At 37.8% G+C, this 25,828-nt stretch overlaps 1 protein-coding gene and 1 pseudogene across 1 annotated transcript; one reads left to right on the forward strand and one right to left on the reverse strand.

Annotated features, from left to right (window-relative positions):
• Positions 1–7,287: 7,287 nt before the first annotated feature.
• Positions 7,288–19,206, reverse strand: LOC139719202 (solute carrier family 49 member A3-like). The gene is made up of 9 exons (XM_071630633.1): positions 18,976–19,206; positions 18,424–18,582; positions 13,820–14,113; positions 13,318–13,452; positions 12,422–12,538; positions 10,268–10,420; positions 9,273–9,430; positions 7,862–8,088; positions 7,288–7,430 (listed from the first exon to the last, which is right to left on the reverse strand). Exons 1-9 carry the CDS (start codon positions 19,204–19,206, stop codon positions 7,288–7,290), a joined length of 1,617 nt encoding a protein of 538 aa, XP_071486734.1.
• LOC139719203 (uncharacterized) lies at positions 15,182–17,467 on the forward strand (annotated as a pseudogene).
• Positions 19,207–25,828: the final 6,622 nt, after the last annotated feature.

Below are 25,828 nucleotides of genomic sequence, written 5' to 3' on the forward strand. Positions count from 1 at the left end.
CTTCTTCTTCTTCTGATTAAGTCTGCCTCCTTCAATAGACTGAAGATTCTTGCAGACTGGTGCTATTTACATTATAATACAATTTATTTACAGATATTTACAAGCACATAGAAAATTTGACGAAAATACTAGCCACTGTGATCAACCGTTAGACGGTTTCGAAATGATCCCACAGATGGCGCTGAAACAATTTCTGACGACAGGGAATTCCAGTTCCTTACAGTTCTTGGGAAGAACGAATGGCGATGCGATTCAGTTCTCGAATATGGTACCTGGTAGGAGTGTGGTTGCGAGGCTCTCGTTAACTGAGTAGCCTGTTTGATGATATAGTCCTGTGCTGAAAGAGGAGTGAGATTATTGTGTATTTTGTACATCATAATTAGCCTGTCATTTTCTCTGCGCTGTTCCAGAGTGGTCCAATTAAGTTCTTGTAGCATTTTGGTGACACTCGAGGTGTTATGGTAGCGATTTAAAGTGAATCGCGCAGCTCTTCTCTGGACCATTTCCACTTGGTGGATTAGGTTCTTGGTAGATGGGTCCCAAACTGTGGAAGCATACTCAACAATTGGTCGAACCAACGTTTTGTAAGCTGTGGCTTTAACATCAGATTTTATGCGAAGATTGCGTTTTAGAAATGCAAGCACGTTATTGGCTTTATTGACAGTATTGTTAATGTGTTGGGTCCACTTCAAATCAGAAGTGATGGTTACACCCAAGTACTTCACGGATTCAACAGATTCAAGAGGGGCGTTATTTAGATGATACACGTGTTGCACCTTACTTCTTTTCCTGGATATTGTCAAAACCTTACACTTATCTGTGTTCAAATCCATCATCCATTTTTTCGCCCAGTCACCAATTTTGTTTAGGTCCTCTTGAAGATTTTACTTTGCTTGCTCATTAATTGAATGAAATGAAATCTCATTTAATGATAAAGCATATAGACAAAAGTCAATCCAATCCAGAAATACATGTGTTTGGAAAAGTGTAAATCAGAACTGTACCATGTGAAAGTGTTTAAAGGACAAGTTCACCTTCATAGACACGTGGATTGAGTGAATGCAGCAATATTAGTAGAACACATCAGTGAGAGTTTGAGGAAAATCGGACAATCCATTCAAAAGTTATGAATTTTTGAAGTTTCTGCTCATTTGAGGCTGGATGAGAAGACTACTATAGCTTGTAATGTCACATGTGCAGGGATGCCAAGTTCAAAATTTTTTTATGAGTGAGATTTTCATGACTCGGCATCTCGGTGAGCAAATGTGCGCGCAAGCGAGGGTGTTGGAGGGGTCACGTCCCCCCCCCCCCCCCCCCCCCCCCCCCACACACACACACACCACCGTGCAACCTCCCACGGTAGGGACCTTTTTCAATTTTTAGCTCTTAATAGTGCGATCATGTGCATACTTAAGTGACTATTTTTTACTTATTTTGAAAGACAAAAGGAAAATATACCTTCAATTGTAACTATCACTTTAATCCTTTGTGCTATGCTCCTTATTATGGGCCCAAATTGCAGACTTTGCCCGATGCGTGAGAAAAATGGGTGTCGTGCGTGAGATCGTGAGATCACCCCTAAATGCTCGAGTCTCACTCAGAATGCGTGAGACTTGGTAGATCTGCATGTGTACAACGATATAAAGAAAGAGTAAGGAAATTAAATTCAACATATTTTCACTTTTCTCGCATAACAAAAGAACACTTGACTTCTCTCTTTCAGAAGGCAGGGGGAATAATATTACCCTTAACATATGACAGTAACAAGTCAAAGAATTGTGCACTTTATTCAAAAATTGAAGTTTTGTGAAATTCTCTTTTTACTTTCTTTATATCATACGCATATGACATCATACACTGTAGTAGTCTTCTCATCCAGCAGTGACTGCACAGATACTTTAAAAATTCATAACTTTTGAACGGATTGTCCGATTTTCCCCAAACTTTCAATGATGTGTTCTACTAATATTGTTCCATTCACTCAATCCACATGTATTTGAAGGTAGACTTGTCCTTTAAATCTGTACCCTCCTGGAAAGCAGGTTTATCACTTTTCCACATAATTCCGACAAATAAAACCGATATGGAATAATCTTCAAGTGTAATTCTTCGTTAATTGGTATGTTGGATTAGTGCCTGGGCATGCCCAGTCAAGTAATTTTCATTTCTACCTATTCATTATTTTTTGCCCAATTTCTACCCGAGCATCTTTAACATTTATATATCACCATATCATCTATCTTTTAATGGATGGCAAAAGGTAATTACCATCACGAAAACACGTCTTACTTAGAAAGAGGCTGGTGATTATGCAATGAGACACAAATCAATTGTCTTCCTATCTGCGAGGCAGATCCACTATGGCACATGCTTCAAATATTTTCGAGTGGCGGCATCGAACATGGATTCAAAGGAAATGTTAAAAACAGTTGTGACTCCATTCTCTTGAACCTCATTGGTCGGGTCTTGACACGTACGCCTAGCGACAGAAACAAGAAACCAACATGTAGGCAAAGCACATAAATTGTCTGTGACAATATTTTATTAATTGATATAATCATGATCCATATATTCATACATATATACACACACACACACACACATAACACATAGTTTTGAGGCAACTAGTACAGAACAAAAGGCAGCAAAATCTCACTTGTAAAGAATCGCTTTCACAGCAGCTTGCAGTGGCAGTTCATTCAACGGATATAATCAAATTGAATTCACGGTTGCTCGTTGACATTGATCTAATACCTATGAATCTTTCTCCCATATGTAACTGAAATTGATATACATTGTAAGTTCATGATATCAATGACAATGTTTTACTGCTAATCCATTTGGTTTACGATGAAAACAATAGTACCAGTACATTTGCAATTGGATTTTTTTTTCTCTCTTCACAATCCATTCGGTGTGTGCCAGTGGAATGCCACTTCTGAGATGTGACGTCTTGCATTTTCACTTTACTTAAATGTGCTAATCTGTACATAAAATACGGAAGTTGTATACTGTTAAAAAGACAATACACAACAAAAAAGGAATGTTGAGAAGTTTCCTGTTGGTAAGAATTACCCAAGCCTTGCACAAACATAAATTTCTGCTCCAGATAAAGACAGAAAAGACATTTAAAATACATTTCAAAAATAATATAGAAAACAAATACAAATTGCTGGACATTGCAAGAACAGGTGGAAGAAAAAATCTTACGAAAGGCAGGAATTGCATAAATTTAAAATACACACACAACTCCTTGGACAACATCTTCCAAAGAATTTCATTACAATTTTGTTTGAGTTACATGTACCCACTTTAAGATCTCCCTACAACATACAAGACATAATTTGGACCCTCAACTCGCTGTGATGTGTAAGAACAAAGGGCCTGTTCACACTTGAGCTGCAAAGTGATGTTTTGACTGCTATCCAAACATTTAAATCTGCATTCAGTATTGTCCCCCCCCCCCACCCCCAAAAGACCCCAAAAAAACAACAATGAAAGTGGAGCATTAATCACAATGCAAAAAAAATTTTGTGCCACCATTCAGACGAGAAGAGGAAAACTTGATGGAAAGAGGATAAAATCATTAAGAAGAAATTGAGAAAATGAGGTCTCACATTTTGATATTTCTTCACTATGAGATACTGTAAAAGTGGAAATTTTCATGGTGTTGAAATTTTCGCGCATTGCGTGCAACCCAGAAACTAAACGCAAAAATGAAAGCACACAAATGTTTTTCGCTTGCTACATGAGCACGAAAAATTACAAGTGCTTAATTTAAATATCTACTTTTACAGTACAGACCAAATGTACATAAAGAATGACAAATACACGTATTCATATTGACATTTTTGAAAATCAGAACCTTGGAGCAACAGTGTCGCTGGCCAAAAAGACTAATGTTCAGGATTGCACTGAGCTTGTTTTTGTGCATATATATTCATATCACTCTTTTCATCACTTTTGAATACCGACATGATGGGGGTAAACATATATACATACTTATAAGGTGTCACATCTTTTTGATCTAAAAAATGATCCTGAAAGACCAGGTGAATTCACTGCAGTTTCTTGCATATCCAGTTATTGCATCTCTTAATCTTTACCAACGGATAAAAAGTACCGAATCCATTTCATTTAACCCTAACAGGCTGCTTAATTTATTTCTCCAAAACTATGGATATGGGGTAGCCTACTATTACAAAGCCAGTCCATCAAACAGCGATGCCAGAGGTACGTCAAGCATAATTTGACAACCTGGCAGTAGAAAATACAAATGTCATATATCAAATCTTGAAGTGCCTCCTTTCCCAGTGGGGGATCCAGTGTGGGGCGAACTGGGTGAGCGCCCCCCTTTAATTTAAAAAAAAAAGTAAAAAAAAAAGAGAAAGAAAGGTGGCACATGCGCCCCCATTTAATTTATCAAAATAACTAGCTTTGTCAGCCAATTGTAGTAGCAGTGGAAAATTGCACTGAGGCCTTTTTTCCTTTTTTGTTTTTGTTGCTTGTCAGCTGCTGAAATCTGTAAATGGCATGAGAAACGAAAAAATTTCACAGGAGCCATCCCCCTTTTTTTGCTTGTCGGCTGATAAACCCGGAAATGGCACCAGAATTTTTTTTTTGCGCCCCCCCCCCCCCCCCCCCCCACCCCCACCTTTATTGAATTCCTGGATCTGCCCATTTCCCAACACCTCCCCTGTACGTACCAACTTAAAAAAACAAATACTACCCTGGTATGGAAGAAGCACACTCTTCAATGAAACACCATACTTATGACACTTAGATCAAAAATCAAAATAGCAGCTGTCAACACGAATTGATTTTGTGACAGATGACGAGAATTTGATCTGGACTCAAGTCAAAGCTGACAAAAATCTGTCTCCACCATGATTTAAAGGGGATGGCTAGTAACTGATCAGTGGGAATGCTGGGGGATGATTGTTCCAATCCTTGTTTGATTCATTTAAGAGTTCATTATATATGTATTGTTGTGTGAAAATTATTTGCTTCAGAATGGTCTCATATTCAAGTAATGTGCAGTGTAATGTTCCAGGTTAGCATGCCTGTACAGTGACGGGGCGATCGTTAATGGCCCGTTAATAATCGCCCCGTCACTGTACAGGCATGCTAACCTGGAACATTACACTGCACATTACTTGAATATGAGACCATTCTGAAGCAAATAATTTTCGCACAACAATAGATATATAATGTACTCTTAAATGAACCCCACAAGGATTGGAACAATCATCCCCCAGCATTCCCACTGATCAGTTACTAGCCATCCCCTTTAAAGTTCCCTCCATAATGCTATAAAAAATAGCAAGACAAGTCAGGGCTTGGCGGAAGGCAGTTCAAATCCTATTAAAAAAAATGATAATAAAAAATAAAAAAAAAACTTCAGAGGTTTGTAGTACTGTTCAATAGTACGGAATGCAAAAGTCACAGCAAAAATGTGGTAAGCAAGTCAATCCCCTCACATACTTTTTTTTTTTTTTTAATTACAAGCACTGACAGAGAACACATTTATGTGGTTTGTTGTTGTTGTGGTTTTTTTTTTTTCAAAACTTTGCGGAACGGTTGGGATCCATGGAACCATTTGGGGTTGGATCTGACCAACCATGTAATTCAGTAGCATGCCAATCAGTCTTTGAAAAATGTTCTACACTAACAGAAATATAAGAAATTGCTTTGTCCCCATAACTACTGTACACATTATATCAATTGGCATTCTGATGAATCAATACAAAGAAATGGAAAATACAGCAATTGCACTTTGGTCGACAGTCAGAGATAAATTAAGTTTGACACACACAGAGCTCGTTTGAATTTCTGCATTGAAAAAGAAGCACATTTCCAATTATCAGCTGTTCTATCTTTTTACTTAAATATTTAACACATTAGTTACAAAACATTGCTTATCATTTTGAATGAACAAATGTGTGACAAGTGAATTCTCTTTATCATTTTGGTTTTGTTTTTGTTTGCTTTTTTGGTTCACAGCTTAACAGTACTGATTGCTACTGATAAACAAGGGAAAATTTGTATGCTATTAGCAACAAGGCATGTTATTCAGTCATCAGCATCATATCTATGGAAGTTAAAGACTCATGCAACATTCTCATATTGTTTCAAAAAATATTTGCTAAAAATTACCATAACCTGACCCATCATATCCAACAGAATCTATTTTGTTTTGTTTTGTTTTTGTTTTTGTTTTTTTTTGCTTGGTGCTGCATATCTTTTCCCTATAATTTTTTTTTTTACTCATCATTTGTGTTTTTTAAGATGGATTGAAGAAAAAAAATCCCTCTCACGCGAGAACTTTAATATTCATACAAACTGTATACGCCACATATTTCGAAGTGTTTTCATTTTCATAAACTTCTTGAGTAGGGCACTAATCACAAATTTACAAACATACAAAAATATTGACTCTGCTCCTGACATGAATACGAGGTGCCTGCATACATTTCTCTATTTATTATTCTACTCCACGATAACAAATCTAACCACTCGCGAAATTGTCAGTAAGTTCCAGTTCCTGAAAAATTAGACTTGTTAAATAAATGGTGTACACAGCAAATTGTTTTATTCAATTGCAGAATTTCTACGACCTCATAATTGCTAAATCCATGTCTGATTTAACTGCCAGCACATCTTAAGACGATTAAAGTTTGTTTCTCTCTGAAACTGCCAGCTTTCTTATCAATGAATTCACCCGGTTTCCAATAATCTTTCTCAGGTGTGAGATATGCAGTGAAATTCCTCAGACTTGGTGTGTTAGGTACTGATTGTGATCCTACCTGTCAGTTCTATTGATATCTCTCTCTCTCTCTCTCTTTTTTTTTTCCTCTCTTGTTCTTTTTGAAAGAGAGAGATAGACAAATTGATACAGACATCATTCTGGCCCCCCCTTTTTTTTTGTTCATTCTACTGGTATAGCAAGCTCAGGGGTCTAAACCATACAAACTCACAATTGCTTGGGAGTTGGGCTGCAGTGCCCCCACACTTGTGGCTGTTAAAAAAAAACCACACACACCCGAAACCATTGACCTATGATCCAATCATGAGCACATGAGTACTACACTTGCTCTGCCCACCACCCCCCTCCCCACCCCCCCCCCCCCATACTAAAAAAGAAAAAAAAATGTTTTCTACGGCCCCTTGTAGAATAATGGCTTGAAAATAAAAATGCTGCTGGAGAGCTTCAACTCTTGGCTGGCAACACTTCTCCTTTCTTCATCCTTCCCGACCAATGACCTCTTGACCTTTGAACCCAGTGCTCTATGTGACCACACTTGGAACGTTACCGTTGGCGGCACTCCTGGCAGCATTCTCCTCCTCTAGGCGATGGTACTTGGTGCGGAAGAAGAATAAGAGCACCAGAGTGACCAGGACACCGTAGCCAGCATACACAAACAAGGGAACTGCAGATGAGAGGGAGGGGTCAAAGGTTAAAAGGTCAAACCTCAGAGTACTAAGGATTTTCTTTCAGACAATTTTTGGGCGAAAAAATCTGGCAGCTTCTTCTGGCAATTTGCTCTTACCTTGTTTGTCTTTTAGTGTCAACTGAGATGTAATGTGGACTCAAGAAACTAGAAGCATATTCAAAATTGTTCTTTTCCATTCATGAACACTTCAGTGTATTTCATATCAGAGCACAATGCATATGAAAATACTTGCAAACAACAACAAATGACATATCACCAAAATTTTGGTGTATGCCAAAACAATGTGAATATCAGACAAACTAGCCAAACAAATGAAAAAGACACTAGCTTTGTGTAGTCAGAAGACTACATGTAGTCATCTATCAAATAAAGATTTTTTTATTTATTTATTATTTTAAATATCTCACTGGTCAAATCCTGCACTGTTGGTATTACTGTCTCCGGCATCGCTGTACTGCTGAACATTGTTGACAGCAGACCCGATGCGGTTGCTATGGTAGCAGTGATGTTGTCGGGCAGCGCGGTGGAGTTGAGAACGGCAAGGTTTATGCACTCCTGGTCCGGCACATTTGTGACTGGGATGGCTCTGGCTCCAAACTGGGCTATCAGGATCAGAATCATCCCCTGAAATTGACTGAAATGAGAAAAGGAGGTTGAAATGAACACCACTAAAGACTGAGTGACACAGAAATAGGTAGGTGGTGATAACAAAGAAATGTGCACTCATCCCCCAATTCATTTTTCTTCTGGTAATGCACACTCTTACTAGCATTCTACTCAATGGGTGCACCTTGTTGTATACGCCATACATTTATCAAATCTAATTTCTAGTGCATCGGGACACTCCAACAATTTTGTGAGTCGTTAAATTTGCCATCCAGTAGTACAGTAATGAATGGAGGAATGTACTTTTGTGCCTCTCGCATTCATGAATCAGAGTTAACATTTTCATGTGCTGTTTAATTCACAAATAGTACCTGACTCGCAAAATTTACAAAAATAAACACCCTGCGAAGTATAGTAAACTAATAGCATGTTGAGAGATGTGTTGTGAGAGAATCAGTAAGTGGGGCAGCTCCACTATAAAAGGAAGGTGTTGTCACTCAAATCAAGTCCACAGTACCGCATTTTTAATCAACTGGTAGAGTGGACAAAGCCAAATGAAAGTTTCCACGGTCAAGGGCTGCTGCCGGCTCCCACTTGGCCGTTGCATTATTATAAACCAGTTTCAGGAATAAAAGCTGGATATTTCAATCTAAATCATTTCACGCTTTTGATCACAAAATACTCCAAAACAACTAATCATCCTGTCACATCACAGTTAGCTTGACAAGTTTCTTACTTTTTATTGTAAAAGTGGAAATTTTCCATGGTATTCAAATTTTCACGCATATCGCGCAACCAGAAACTAGCACGAAAATTGAAGCACACAAATAAGTTTGCTTGCCGTATATTCCAGTAGTTGATGTCTTGATCCCCGGAATTATGAACATGTGAAACTCTTCCTACCCAGCTGAGTGGGAAAAATTAGTCCCGCAAAAATATCAACTTCTACAGTGTACCCTTTTGATATATACAATGTATATTGCAAGCAAATTCCAAATGGTGGAAGACGAAATTTGAGCCCTTCTATTAAAGAACAATGTTTTACCCCTTCGACCATACAGAATAATGATGAAAAAAGTTCCATCAAGGTCATATGATGTGTGCCTCACCCAAGATCCCTTCCACTCATATCTCACATGCAAGGGTAGTGATTTCGCTGCTTTATCCAATAGCAGACATTCTCTGGTAGGAGGTCCGACGGACAGGACTTACCCCGACACCTGCAGCAGACACGCGCTGGTCCCCTCGGCAACGGGGTAGGTGCACTCCACCCCCAGCTCCAGGGATATGGCGAACTGGGCCAGACCAAACAGACCCAGCCCAGTTCCACCAATGAGCAGTCCGACACCGGCGGATTCAAACTGAGACGACTGAACAAGAGATCACCAACCCAATGTCAGACAAACTTCTGATAGTTTGATGAGAATCATTGCAATATTACTGTACTGTAAAAGTGGAAATTTTTGCACATTTTGCATATGATGTGAAACCAGTGTGAAAAAAAAGCATGCACATTTTTTGCTTGTCATATGCCATATATGTTACACTTCGATTATGCGAAAAATAAAGGCATGCAAAATTCATCTTACCAGACTAGCGCTAAAATTACTCGCGCAAAAATATCTACTTTAAATACAATATGATGTTTTGCACTAACTACATGTAGATGGCATATGCCATGTGACAAAGCAGACAGCAACTGGTAACTTTTTTCAAAGATTTTGATTTAAAATGAAGATACAGCAAGCTTGAAAATCATTCAAATCATTTTGGTTCTAAACAATAGCAAATACATGTATACCAGCTCAGAGTTTCCATTATTAAAAAAAAAAAAAAAAAATCAAAAATATGTATTGCATACAGATACTGGCAAACATTGGAAGGAAGCTTATGCACATGCAGTCACCAACAGCTAGGTACCTGGTCCTGAAAGTAGATTTGAATGAACTCCTGTGTTTGCTTTTTTACTTCAAGCAATTATCAAAATACATCATAATAACAACGTACAAATATACAGTGCTTCATGCTGTGTTTCCATAAAGCACTGAAAAAATACAGATAACAAAGGAAAACTCTCAGTTCATATGTGTAAGTACAACCAAGATGTGGAATCTACTTCAAAGTTCTCATACAAAATTGAGCAGTACATGCAATCTTCACGCACGCACATCATCCAAAAGACAATTACGTCGCCTAGCAACACTCACGATGGAGAAAACTACCAGGAACAGCATCGCGCCGACGTAGCACAGTTTGACGACGGGAGTAAAGGCTCTGGTCCTGTCGACGATGAGTCCCATGATGATGGCACCGAGCAACCCAGCACCCAGCATCAGGGCTCCGACTAGACCAGCAAAGTTCTGGACGGAATACAGAGAGAGAATGAGAATAAACAGTGTGGAGAGTATAGGGCAAGAGAATCGGGAGGAGATAGATTGCTGATTATCTTGACATTAATGTATTTCTTCTATTCCCCTCTTCAAGCCCTTTCTGCTAATTACTACAAAGTTCTTCGGGATAGAGTCATTTCAACATCATTCATAGTTTTGTGATATCAAGTACATCAAGAGCTCTTGCACTGCTGTAGCATATTGTCGATATGGTTACAAAACCTTGTATCTAAAAATGTCAAATGTTCATGGGAGCAAAAAAAACCACAACAACAAGCAAATATGGCAGCCTAAGCACTACATCAAATGGGATAATCTTTCCTTGGACATGCTGTGGTGGCTTCATTTTGGGGATAAGACAGCTATGATTTGGACAGGACATCACTCAACTGATTATCTGACCATTAATCCCCCCCCCCCCCTCAAAAAAAAGAAGAAAAAAAAGTCATCTTCACCAAAATGTGTGATACAAGGTCTTGTCATACCGGCAACGATATCTTTGTCTAGTGTCTGTGCTTCAAAAGATTGTGTACTATTATCATCACTGTCATCATCCTTATTCTTCTTTCTATTTAGTCGTAAGTTTTGTCTCTCTCTGATGATGTTTATACAGTCAGTTTTATCACTGTTTTTATCATCATTAATCTACACTATCATTATTGTCATCACTGTGGCTATCCTTATTCTTTCATCTATCCATAATTTCTATCTCTTCCTCTCTTTCTGATACTTATATTACAATTTTAACATTGTTATTATCATTATTATCTGTTATCATTGACAACAAAACTTCTTCTCTTTGTGGCTACATCTTACATAAAGTCCCATTCATGGCATATGCAATCACTTCAAGTTCAAAGGTGCAAAACAATTGTATGGTATTGTTCCTTCCCATATATGCAATCACTTAAAGTTCAAAGGTGCAAAACAATTGTATGGTATTGTTCCTTCCCATTTATTGTGTCCCATTTAACACAACAGTTCATGTCTTTCAATATCCATGGTTTATTCATTTTAGACTTTCATGCAGTATGAGCTGCTGACATTAATACTTTTTGAACTGTTAACGGTGGGTTGTTTGTTTGTTTGTTGTTTGTTTTTTTTTTGGGGGGGGGGCAGGAAAAATAAAGAGCAACTTAAAACAGAAAGGACCAAATTTAAACTTCACACCAATGCAGCTAAAAACGATCATCACAAATTTGTTTTCTTCTTTGTCTGCTGATGACCTGAGCAGAGACAGAGTACGAAGTCCAGAAGTCAATTACGCTAATTAAAACTTGATATTTACGTGCACAAGCACTCTGCTATTTGTTCAACATATCACAGAGCCTGTGTTTATTTGTGGTAGTACTATTCATGTGTGCCTGTTGTCATTGCATGTACATGGCAGACCAGCAGACAAACTACCCTGGTACCTATCAAGTGTTTGTACTTAAGTTTCAGGGAGGGGAGTTCACAGCTGTTGGTCACAAAAGTGTGTTTGGCAGACAAACTTAGTGTACAGGACTGCTTTAGACTCAAAATTGTGTGTGGTATATTTCCATCAAAATTTTTACAATAAAGTCTTACTGTTGTAGGGCTCCGGATTCAGAAGGCAGAGCAAAACTTTCTCTTTCATTTTTTTTTTTTTTTTTTCTTTGCAAGTAACTGTTTAATTCAATTTCAGAAATTTCAAAAACTTTTTTTGAATTAATAGACATTCATAGCTGATTACAAAATTTGCAAAATATTTTGGAAGATTTAAGATCAAATTGCATTCTGAAATCGCCTTTCTTTGGGGTGGTTGTTGTTTTTGTAAACTGCTCTCTGATTTTGTGAATATTTAGTGAAAGTAACTAGCTGCGCAGCAAATCTTTCTCCAAAATAAGATGTACATGCAAAGTGAAATTCTGAGTTGCAAATTTGACAATGAGGAAAGATGATAATTTCTGCAGCGAGATTCAGCTTGATGGTTCAAATGTCATTACTTACATCGTTGAAGCCGATTGGACAGACTATGACTTCCACGAACGTGCTAACGGCGCTGAAGATTCCGTACCCTGCCCCAAAGGAGAAAATGAGGATCCAGAACGGCCTGTTCTTCATGCACTGAAGTAGTAAATGAAAGATGCAGACGTTGGAAGAAAAAAAACAACAACTATTAATGAGGGCGGAAAACACTGAACTGAATAAGAGACACACAAACATACTCCTGTAGACAAATCAATGGCAATGTGCTTTACATTTCAAAGTTTAACAACAAGTAACATTTTGTGCAAGAATCCTAAGAGCATGATTTCAGGGGTGAGGGACAGGAAAATGAACAAACATAGTTTTGTGAAAAGTAGACACTTTTAGAATGTAATTGCACACCAGCTTTTTTTTTTTTTTTTTTTTTTTTTTTTTAGGCATCACTGGTAAGATTATCTCCATTGTAGACTCTTGTATGCTCTAAATCTGGTAGGCCTAACAACTGTGCTTTGGTCGTTGCAGGTATAAGTCAATTGTTTGCATATGATTACCCATATAACACATGCATATATCTTCTCATCTACTTTGCACAAACTAGCTTCCTTGTATGGAAAATCATCAAATTACCAAACAAGTCTACAATTACTCATGCGCTCACCCAGTCACATTTTACATACAGTTCATTTTTTCATTTTAATATTCATATATAATCATGTAGTCATAAAGAAATATATATTTTTGTAAGTACATGTATGTTATGATGACGGGGAAATAAATAACAAGTGAAATATTATCACTTTTCTACTTGGCCCGAGATATAAACATGATATGTTTTGTTTCCTCCAACCTGAACTTCTGTGGTGGAAATAAGGCTTCATATTTTCTTTTTTCTTTCAAGCGGGAAATGGTCCACCCACCTTCTTGAATCCTTCTGAGAAAGGCTCATGTTCGCTTTTTGCACTCGGAGAGGGAGGGGTGGGTGGGGCACTACTGCACACCCCAAGGGTTGCCATGGCAACGCCAATGGCAGCAGGCGCTGCAAACACTCCAAGCTGTCGGAAAGGGCAAAACAAGGCAAGAATGGATATCAAGACAGAGCTCTTCAAAACTTTGCAACTCCAAACATTCCTGATGAACCAGCCACTTGTCATTAATTGCTAGTATTAAAGTTGAAAAATCAAATATATTTAACCAAGCTTTTTTTTTTCCTCAAACAATTGTCAATTCATGAATATATACAAAATCCTTCCTATTCTACTTTATTCCTATCCTGCACTGTTGACAGTTTAACATGGCACTCATTACATCAAAGACATAACTATCAGTATGACGAAATAAGAGACAGACTTACATAACACAAGACCATAAATTATCATGCTCTGTTCCTATGGAAACCGGCGTATGTTCAGCCGGACTCACCATAAGAGGGATATCTGATGCGGAGCTGACGAGGCCGGCAGAGAGAGCAAATGAAATGAGGATACCCAGAGGGTTGGCCATGGAGGCCAGCATGTTTGCGGTGGCACGCTGGTTGTCAGGGAACCACAGAGCAGCCATCTTGGTTGGCGAGAAGAGGAGGAAAGGCTGGGACAGGGCGCACATCGTCTGACCAACCATGGCCACAGCATACTGGGAGGTGGGTGGGATTCCGAAGACGGTACCGAGGTAGCGCAGCAAATTGCCGAAAAAGTTTAGCCACGCCCCACCAACAATCTGTGGATCACGGCAAGATGCAAATCATTCGCCTTTAAATCTGTTTCATTCACATAGCTAACTCTGAGGCTCAGTAAGGTTTGAATAAGAACTCTCTAAAGTGCACTATTACTGGTACATGTATAGAATACTGTACACGTAAAAAGAAGGAAAAGGATTTTGCAAAAAAACACCTTTTGGCAGAAATAGAAGCTGTGGAGAAAAAATTAAGTACTGATTTAAATAACAATGATCTTATTAATGAAAAAGAATCTTTGATACATGCTTTGAATGATATCTTAGAAGTTGAAGCCAAAGGTTTAATTGTCCGTTCACAACTACGATGGGCTGAAGATGGGGAAAAAAGCTCCAAATATTTTTGTAACTTAGAAAAAAGAAGTGGAGAGAAAAAAAGTATTTTTAAAATAAAGAATGATGATGATGATATAATTGTTAATCAACACACTATAATAGAACAAATTAATTCATTTTATCAAACCCTGTACAAAAAACAGTGTGATCAGGAGAGTAATAAAATAGAACATTTTTTAGACTCTGTTGAATTCCCCAGCTGTGTGACGCCGATAAGGTCTTACTTGATAAACCCATCTCTAAAAAGGAATTATTTGATACAATTGTTTCAATGAAACACAATAAATCACCAGGTTTAGATGGATTACCAGTAGAATTTTATATTGTGTTTTGGAAAGATATTTCTGATATGTTTGTTAACACATTTAATTTTTCTTTACAAAATGGACGAATGTCCAGCTCACAAAGAAATGGTGTTATTACCTTGATACCGAAAAAAGACAGGGATGTCTCCTATTTGAAAAATTACAGACCAATATCTCTCTTAACAGTAGATTATAAAATCTTAGCCAAAACTTTAGCAAACCACCTCAAAAAATATCTTTCAGACTTGATTCACTCAGACCAATCTGGTTTTTTGAAAGGAAGGCATATTGGAAATAATATCCGACTAATAATCGATATTATTGAATATACAGAATTGAATCAAATTCCTGGTGCAATCCTTCTCCTTGATATCCAAAAAGCCTTTGACAGTGTTTCCAATAATTTCCTTTTTCATGTACTTAGAAAATTTAATTTCAGTGATGGTTTCATTGATTGGATAAAGGTTTTTTATTCAGATAGAAAAAGTTATGTTTCAAACTATGGATATTTGACCAAACCAATTGATATGGAAAGAGGTATTTTCCAAGGGTGTCCCATATCCCCATATTTATTTTTGTTAGTTATTGAATGTATGGCTCTTGCTATTCGTCAGAACCCCAATATCAAAGGTATCCCAGTTTTAGAAAACGAACTGAAAATATCTTTGTTAGCAGATGACTCTACTTGTTTTATTGATGGCTCAGATAACTCCTTCAGAGCATTATTTGACACTATTATTTTCTGAGTGCTCTGGCTGTAAACTTAATATTTCTAAATCCGAAGCAATATGGATTGGCTCTATGAAAGGTTCTCAAAGATTTCCATTTTCTGAGAAAGGACTTAAGTGGAATAAATTTACTTTTAAAACTTTAGGCATTCATTTTTCTTTAAATTCAGACCAGTTATATGAACTTAACCATAAGATAAAACTCAAATCCATTGAAAATACCTTAAATTGTTGGCGCGCAAGAAATTTATCTCTGGTTGGGAAGATCTGTGTCATAAAGACCCTATTGCTGCCACAAATTCTTTATTTTTTTTCAGTGCTGTGTACTAGAATTCCTAAGAAATTTTTTAAAGAGCTGAATACAACACTGTACAAATTTGTGTGGAATGGTGGCAGTGATAGGGTCAAAAGACAACTGGTGTGTAATGACTACTCTTTAGCAGGTTTGAAAATGATTGATCCATACACATACCATGTACTCAGTTGCTCAAAAAATGTCATGGGTCAAAATGCTTCTTGATGACAACTTTCAAAGCATGTGGAAGTCAATTGAATTGTCAAGTTTAAATAATTTTTCTACTATAAAAGATATATTATGGAAATCACATGCTCTGACAAGTGCCTTAAGCAAATTGAGATCAACTCAGTTAGCTGAATCTCTTCAAACATGGTAAATATTTAGAGAAAATTTTGTTAAAAACGAGTTTGATACAGTTTTCTCTGCACTTGGTTCTTGTCAGTGCATATGGTTTAATAAACATATTTCCTCTAAGTCTAAGCAGTATTTTTTGTATGAAGAGTGGTTAGACAAAGGAATTGTATATTATATTAGTGATTTACTTAATCCTCCCCACCCTGGTTACAAATTATTTGAAGAACTTATTCTTGATTATGATATTAGTAAAAAAGACAGGCGCAAATACAATTTCCTATTGAGAAATATACCAGATGATTGGCTAGTCACATCCGACTTAACCCCTGACAATATATTTGACGACGCTAAAAGCAAGCTCTTGAAAACTCCCAAAATTCCGAAATATGCATATGATATTATGTTAGAATCATGTACTCCAGAACGACAAATTTCATTTTGGAATACCCTCCATGAACATGATGGAGTTGATTGGAAAAAGACTCATATAAATAACTTTAAATGCACAATAAGTACTCGAATGCGTTCTTTTTATTTCAAGTTATTTCATAGAGCCATTGCCTTGAATGATTTTCTGTATAAAATTAAAAGAAAGGACTCCCCAAACTGTTCATTTTGTAACACTGACCCTGAAACCTATGTACATCTTTTTGTTGAATGTCCTCTAGTTAAACCCGTCTGGAATGAAACTATAAACATCATTATTCAGAAAACTAAAAAACCGCTAAATGTTTCAACTTTTGAAAAAATGTTTGGTTTTGAACATGATGGGGGAGGGGGGGGGGGGGGGGGCTAGGCAGTTTACTTTTCTGCTGAGAAGACTGCTCGACGCACAGAGCCGGTCTTGCCGGAAGGTATCTTGTCAGCAAACAATCAGTGGACCAAATAGCCATCCAAGCAAAGGCCATCAAATTCTTATTAAATTCCATGAAGAAAGTGATGAAATATATCAATTTGAAAAGAGGGAAAAATAAAATAAAAAGGAACCTGGCGTAAATACTCAGTCTAGAGTGATACATGCCATTAAAACCAAAACAACAACAATGCTTGCCAGAAATACAAGAGAAATTTGTCAACACCCATCATGGTTGGAATTAGATTGACGTTTACTCCACTAAATTTTGAACTCACTTTAGAAATGTCCCTTTATCTTATTGTTGTTCACCTTTAAAAAAAAAGAGAAAACATCCAGTAACACTGATACCATCACATTTTTCCCATGGCAAGACAATAGATACACTGTATTATGGCAATTAATGACAACACAAATGTACAAGATACATGCATGTACCTCTCCTTCTTCATATCAGATATGTAAAGCTGTTCAAAACATGATGCATATTACACTTTTCAAACTAGAATACAAAGGAAACCAATACCCATATATAAATGTGGATTGAGTGAAAGCAGCAATCTCAGCAGAACACATCAGTGAAAGTTTGAGGAAAATTGGACAATCCATTCCAAAGTCTCAGTGCTGACATCGATGGATAAGAAGACAACTACAGTTTGTTATGCCATTATGGACAATTAATATAAAGAAAATACAAGAGTATTCCCTAAAATTTCATAAAAAGTACACATTCCATCGACTTGTCACTGACATATCTTAAGGGTAATATTATTCTATCTGCTTTTTGAAAGCGTAAAATCAAGCGCTATTTCACTATGCTAGAAAAGTGAATATACATTTTGTATACAGTCATATATTATATATATATAGATATATATATATATATATGTGTGTGTGTGTGTGTGTGTGTATTCATATTTGGGTTTTGGTGTCCTTCAAGCTGGCACGATGCCAACTGGTTTAAGTTTGCTATCCATGACTTCATGCTCTATAATCAAATTGAAGACAATATAAATTATCAAATATATACGATTTCATGTCAGGGGTGAACATGATGGTAAACCTACTTGCCAGTATATTGAATAATTTACATTTTCTGAGGAGATGCTATCATTTTACATTTAGTCAATTGCATTACATGAAACTACAATTTCTTTTACGTCAGTCAAATGCATATATATGGAGCAATTAACACCTTTTCTTTGCAATTTGATTTCTTTATCATGCAATGTCATTCACATTAAAGGAAAACTCTTGACTTCTGAAGGGCAACATTGTCAAACAATTTTCTTGTATATTTTTCAGTAGAGGTTGGCAAGGGCAAATGCTGTAAAACTGTAGTTCATGTCATTCACATTATTTGTTGTGACTAATATGCAAAGGCATTTCATATCTGTACAAAGATTTCAACGTTTTATTACCGCTAGACGCAGCCCATATGTGTCTAATTCCCATGCCGCTAGGAAGCCCCCAGGGATCGACACGATTAGGAAGACGAGTGAAAAGAAGCTGACGGCGTCGATGGAAACCTCAAAATACTCCGCAGTGAAGTTTGTCACCGCTGCGAAACAAATCCATGACTGCAAGAGAAAAACACAGTGAGAGAGAAATATGAATGATTTCACTTTCATTTTTAACTGCCTGCCTTCGTTAAGAAAGAGGAACCTTATGACTGCAACTGCATGGCAATGATTTCCGATTTCACTTCAAATGAATATAACTGAGGGAAGATAAGACTCATCGAAAACTGGTGATTCCATGAGTGATGAAATGGGCTTTTAGGGCCTATCGCTATGGCTATGGAGAAAGAGGCGCACTCTCATCCGATGCAGAGGCGCTGGCATCGCCATTGCATGGGGTGTGTCGCCGCGGCAGCTAGAGTGGTTACCACCACGAGCCGGTTGCGCTTGCCAGCGCTGTGCGGTCTTAATTACTGCTGCAAACTTCGCTTCAAAGTTTCAACAAAATCTCACCATTGCGTTGGATATATTCAAAACAGCCATAGTCGAGAGAATATACCATCTTCTCTTGTACGTCTTGAAAGGCGACGGCACCAAATCTTGCCTGCTATCGGCACTGTCTGCACTCAAACTGTGATCTTGAGAGTCAGCCATCATAAATTCTGTCTTCACCTCCTCTGCAGCTCTCCCTGTCCCCATCCCGTTACAATCGGCGTCGGCAACCTGCGGCGTCTCAAATTGCATACTACTGGTGTAGACGTCAAACGTAATACACCCACCCTAGTCCTTCATGCCCAGATGCGTTTCTTCTAGCTTGCTTGGTCGAGCAGTTATTCATGTAACGTACTGAAGACACCAAAATCGCCTCCGGATTTATTAAAAAGAATGGTACCCACAGTCGTATGCCGAGCTTGGAGATCTACATTAGATCCTATCGGGTGCTTCCCTTCCCTGGGCCACTCACTGGGCTTGATTGCTTGATGAATGAAGCGTTGTTGTGACTCTGTACTCGACTGCAAAACACACAGACACACACAAGCACACACCCACGTTTTGGGATGTGTACGCGTGATACACATGTAGTAATGCGCGAATAGTTTGTTTACCTTTGTGGGTACTCACATGCCACCGTCAGGCTCTGGTCCACACTCAGTTGGCACGCGTCATATGAACATTGTAGCACATGATGTGAATCCACAGTTTCAATACAAGTACTCTGTCTGTATTTTAAGTCTGTTAAATGGGTACTTTTCTTTACAGGTATAGATCACTCATCTGTGTGTCATATGAGACTCATATGATTTTTACTTGGTTATGACATATAAAAAACAGAACTTGTGTTCGTGTACATGATTGTAAGGTACTCATCTGCTTTTATCTTTTTCATTTTTTTTTTTTAATGATTAAACTCTGAGCTAGTTCTAATGCTCGTTTGTTGTTTCCCTGGTTTGTGCCTGACATTTCATGCCACAGCCTAATTAATTCAAAACTTGAATAGAAAAAAAAATCATGCATGCAGGATGCAGGAAGTCCTCAAAAAGACTGCTAATATACTGTAAAAGTGGAAATTTTCGCTCATTTCGCTCAACCAGAAATTAGCGCGAAAATAAAAGCCCGCAAATATTTTTGCTTGCCATATGTTCCTGTGCGTGACATCAAGATTCCGCGGAATTAAAAACATGCAAAACTCTTGTGACCCGGCCAAGCGCGAAAAATTAGTCGTGCGAAACTATCCACTTTTACTGTACTTCTCAACTGCCTATCTTGTTTATGCAACCATGATTTTTTTTTTTTAACCAGTGAAAGAGATAAGTCAAGTTGTTTAGTCAAAAAGCATTTACTTTGACTGTCATTCTCAGATCTGATCCTAAACCAGGGAGCTAGAAAAAGAAATATTCACAAATAAATGCATGACAATTATTCATATCATGTACTTGTGGGGGAGACACTTTCCTGGGCAGGTTAGACTCATGTAATCTATTACCATTGCTCTTTCTTTTCTTTCTTTCTTTTTTCTAAGAGGGTCATGCACCATTAGATGTCCCATCCATTTTCATTCTCACCCAGAACATTAAATCTAGCTGGTGCTAGGACCTTCACAGTCGCTGCATCAAAACAGATGAATGACCTCACATGTATCACTACATGATCTGTATCCATGAACTTCTTTAAATCTTCTTTCAAATCCACTCTCTAGCTCTGTACACTGCCAGGTAATATTTTTGCCCACATGAACCCACGGCGTGATGTCCAAGTAATGACTGAAGCTTGCTCAAAATTGTTTTCATTTGTTATTCTCTGAATTGTGTCTATTAAAGTATAAATTTTCTACACGTATTTCTGAAATTTTGCAAGCACTTTGAGCTTACTAAACATCAATTATAAATTGTATTGTACTGTACTGATGACGATCACTTGCTTCAGGAATGTTTATGCAAGAATATCTACACTTCCCTCCTGTCCATTTCCTGTAATGACTACCGGTACATGCCCGTTTAACCAGTTGAGGATGAGTCCCGAGTATACTCAGGAAGGAGTCTATGGATAATGAATGTTGTGGCAAAATCAGTCCGTCCTCAACGAGTTAACACAACACACTCCCCACTCGTGGCACACTCTGCATTTCTTTCCGCAGTACCGGTACCACAGCAACACTGTTACAGCATCACACACACACACACACACACACACACACACACACACACACACGTACACGCACGCACACGCACACGCACACACACACACACGCGCACACACACACACACACACACACACACACACACACACACACACGCACGCACACACAATACCTTTTTTTCCGATCTTCGCGTCACTTTCTTTTTCAACACCTCCACAAATTCTTGAAACCTTGGAGCCATCTCTCAAGTACTAGTATCACTTACAGTTCACTCAACAATCAAGTCTAGTGCAAGTTGGGTTTTTTTTTCAAAATAAGTGAATTTAATACACTCTCTTTGAATTCAAACATATACGTGAGCAAATGTTACAACTGCTCGTTTCCTACAGCACAATCTTGCGTGCAAACCAGTTACAGCTACAGCATCAGAGGGAATTTAAGGGAAAGAATAGGAATTCACTTCTTCTGCGTACGGTGATTTCATCGATCCTTGAAATTCCAATGTCTGGGTCTAGAAAGCAAATCATCACAATAAATCAAAATGGCAAGAACGAAACCTTATAAACAAAATTATGTTGTGAGACGTTAAAACTAACAACCGACAGCAGCTGGGATTCTCTTACATCTTTTCATCTGCCAAGGTACATACAGTGTTCTGTCACATCCTCCTTAATGTCCAGAGCCTCGAAGACTTGTCTTTCAACTGACGTTGACTTCAAAATACTTGGATAACATAAAAATATACTCTTCTTTTTTGTGTTGTTCTTAATTTGCCAGATACCCTCAATACCAAGAAAATATCGTCCCTGGGGTGGCAAGACCTCGTCTCTCAAAATCATGAATTTTCAGAACAGCAAAAAACTTTTCATTTTCTGCACATTTTCTCATAACATCAATGTTGACATCATATAATGTATAAACATTGCTTTGGATCACATATCAACAATTGTAGTGTTTTAAAGCTCAAATCAGTATTTTCAATACTCAAAATTGACTGAAAAATACAGCAGGTCTGTATCTTGTCGTTGAGGATATGTTCTGCAGAAACTACGTCTGGTTTCACAGAATCCCCTACCTCCTACATACAGAGGAGAGCCATAAACGTATTAAAAAAAATGATAAAAACTCCTCCAGACAGACAGATTTTTCTGTCTAAACTCAAAACTGTGTTACATTTTCAAAGAATATATATGCCAACTAAGACACAAGGTCTTGTCATCCTGGGCACGATATATTATGCTCAAAGTGCCTTCATTGCTGTTAGTGTTGTTAGGCAGCCTTACAGGTACTTCACACACACTGAGAATCTTTGAATTCATACCCTGGATACATTATAACCTCCTGGATTTTGATCTTGTTTGCATAAATGTCAGAGACAAACTGCTGGGCTCCTCGCAAGTCCAACAGCAGCCTGCCCATGGCGAGCACCAAGGTATCACAACATCGACAGTGATATGATCACTTGATAATGGGGGTGAAAGGCTGCAGTATTCAAATGATGCGCAGGACAGAGTGGAGCGGTGAGAATTGGATGCGCAAGTTTAACTTTGAAACTGTTTGAACCCTTGAGCGCAGTGAGTGGGTTTTAGACTGTTCCAAAGTTAAACGAGAACATCCAATTCTCACTGATCCATGAAATAGGCCTGTGCATCATTTGTGTTATAAAATGGGCCCGTAAATTCATGAAATACAACCATTTTCCCCATCATGCGTCTGGTACACCTAGTACACCACACAAGACTTGAGCCATGCGTTCGGATTTTACCAGACGCATGGCTCAGTGTGGATCAGTAAAAATCAATGTATGACAATTGACCAATTAGATTGCAGAGATTCTAAGGCCTATTTTATAACACACACTGTTCCATGAAGTATTAGTACCAAATCAGCGCAGTGAATAGCTTTTTTGCCAGTACCACAACTCAGCAGGCCAAGCATTGCTAAGCAGCTGCTGCCAAGATTTTTTTTAGTGGACAGTTTATTCAAATAGCTTGACTTAATTTATGGAGAAAAAAAAACCCAGCAAAAACAAAACTGATTCCTGTTGCAACATGCAAGGCATCGTACCATAACAATTTTGAGTGTAGCAAGAGGAATGATGAGAAACAGAGTGAATGTTTGTATTTGCAAAAATCCTTTTAGACGAGCACCATCAGCATAGCCCATCATTTGCATTTTGTGGCTGTAATGTCCTCCTCATTTCACCATTTACACTGGCTGACACGAAGATGTGGTGCTGGGATGACGATACACAACACCAGCTTGGAAGTATAATGCCAGCACCGAAAATAAGTCTGTTAATCATGATAGCTCCCTCCATAAGATAGACCATGAGCTGACACAAGGCGCAACATATGGATAGTGAGCGGTTAAAGGTGATCACATCGTTCTCATCATTTGTCCCTCAATGCTCTCTCTCAAATGTCATGTTGGGTTGCTTTCACATCGCTTGCTTCATTAGGGAAAACTTCCTCTGTCTTTCTTCGTATATAACTACGTATACCTGCACAACTGGTGATGGCAGCGTATTCAGCCATGCTCTGTCAAGTATCATGGTGATCTTCAATTAAAAATGCTGTTTCGTTAAAGTTCAGCCAGTCTGATTGAAAACAGTTCAAATGTTAAGGTCAAATCCTAATAAGTGGCTGACGGTGAATGGAAAAAAAAAAATCTTTCTCCTGCATTGATTTGCAAGACATAAAGCTGATCTACTCATTACCTAACTAAAAGTAAGCTAATGATGACCACTGCATTTTGCAAACTCAGCGGTTTAAACTTCAACATCTGGAATGCAAAATGAAAATTATCTGGAGAGTGTTAATTCAAACACTTAACATCTTGTCATAACATATCACAACACATACCACCATTGGGTCTCAATTACGGAGTGTTTTTTACTTGGAATAATACACAATTTTACCGCTGAGAACCAATACACATCATGCATATTACTTTGCATTACTACTACATTTTTTTTAAAACCCCATTACTGGTTTCAGTTGTGATTTTTTTTTTTTTTAGTTCAATCATATTGGTATATGAGTTTTATGCCTGTAAACCTGTCATTCTTTTTTTTTTTTTTTTTTAAGCACAAAGCATTGATATATTATGCAACTGCCTACAATTTTTTGTTTCTTTTTTTCTCTCATTTTTTCCCTTACATTTTACTATACTTGGGAGCTAATTTTTACTATACACTACATGTACGTCAAATCTCAAGTTAGTGTCTTGTATTGTATAAGGTACAGGATAGTGTTGTATCAGTATTTTTACTATACATCCAGCTCTTGAAATGGAGATATATACCATGCTCTCAAACCTTATTCATATAAACTTGAAGAGTCTAAAAAGAATTGTGGATGCAGTAATGAATTTTTGTATGTTTCCAATTGATTACGATACCAGCATGTTGCATGATACATTTCTACTTGGCATAATGCAGCAGTATTGAAAGTCATAGATGAGTTAACCTGCAGTAAATTTTCATTAAGATATTTTTTTAATATATATGTATATTTCACATTATTTCAAATTTCTTGTCTAATACGTATAGTTGAAATATGAAACCAAACTGAATAGTATACTGGACCCAGGATACATATAAATAATCTACCAACATAATCCTTTTCTTTTTTTAAGATGTCTTGATGTCTAAGCATGTTTTTGATCACTTTATCATCTTTTCATTTTACCTCAAATTCAGGCAGGGTGTTTGGTTGTTTTGTTTTGTTTTTTGGTTTGTTTTTGTTGCCATAGCCATTAGCATTCACCTCAAATGCTTTTATAACTTGATTTTTACTGTAGACAATGCCTGCCAACTGGAGTAAGGACTTCCATTGCCTTCTCACATTGAAATACAAAACAAAACAAACTGTATAGCTGTCCTGTAATTACACCTTGTTTTGTTGGTTTGTTTCATTTTCCACCTGAGATGGCTGGATAACCCACCTCTAGGTATCGCTGGCATTTACTTTGGTGTGTGACAGTGTTGCTATATAAAAGGTGCACTGTCATTAGAACAAGATCTTATAACAAGATTTTATAACGAGATCACTTTGAAGAGTGACTGTTGCGCAGGAGATGTAAAGTCAATGTCAAAAGAGTTTGCAAGATCAGGGCCCCGTTTTATCAAAAGATAAAATCCATTTCAAATTTCCTTACCACATAGACTGCCACAGACTTACAGCTGAAATCATCTACATGTATATAATCAATTTTAACTCTTCATAAAACAGGGCCCAGGGGTGATAACCCAGAGGTGAATACGAGGTGGGGCAGGCATATTTCAACCACAAAGAAAATCATCCCCCTCCCCCCTCACCCATCCCCTCCCCCAAATGTCATATCTTAGAGCATTGCATATACCAACAGCATCTGCCCAGAGTATGGTGGTCAAAATGTATTTCTCACTAAGACAGAAGGAGACGTCTCCTTCCAACAGAGAGAAATTTGCCGAGGCCTCACAAACCCGACCCCAGCGCTTGCTGCTCCGTGTCCGGCGCATCATCAAATCACATCTGACACACGTGACACAGAAAGCTGCCATTTTTTTTTTTTTTTTCGCAGCGATGGAATGAAAACCAACTACGAGCGGCCCACCCAGCACACAATGCCCAGAAAAGAATCTGTGGCATACTGGTACATACCCACTGTGTTAGCTACAAAGACTTCACAGGTACTGTTACAATAAAATTATTGGTTTGTGCTCTGAAACAAAAAAACCTCAGA

The sequence above is a fragment of the Diadema antillarum genome, unplaced genomic scaffold (genome assembly GCF_040938485.1).
Source record: "Diadema antillarum isolate AM-2024a unplaced genomic scaffold, OU_Dant_1.0 scf00000107, whole genome shotgun sequence".
Taxonomy (NCBI): Eukaryota; Metazoa; Echinodermata; class Echinoidea; order Diadematoida; family Diadematidae; genus Diadema; species Diadema antillarum.

What these genes read in the sequence shown, in the direction of transcription:
- LOC139719202 (XM_071630633.1), bottom strand. Translation starts at nt 19,206, where the DNA reads ATGCAATTTGAGACGCCGCAGGTTGCCGACGCCGATTGTAACGGGATG. An exon ending in GTCCAATCGGCTTCAACGAT is followed by an intron (nt 10,421 to 12,421) that starts GTAAGTAATGAC and finishes TATTCCGTCCAG; the next exon opens with AACTTTGCTGGTCTAGTCGG. An exon ending in TGTCTGCTGCAGGTGTCGGG is followed by an intron (nt 8,089 to 9,272) that starts GTAAGTCCTGTC and finishes TTCTCATTTCAG; the next exon opens with TCAATTTCAGGGGATGATTC.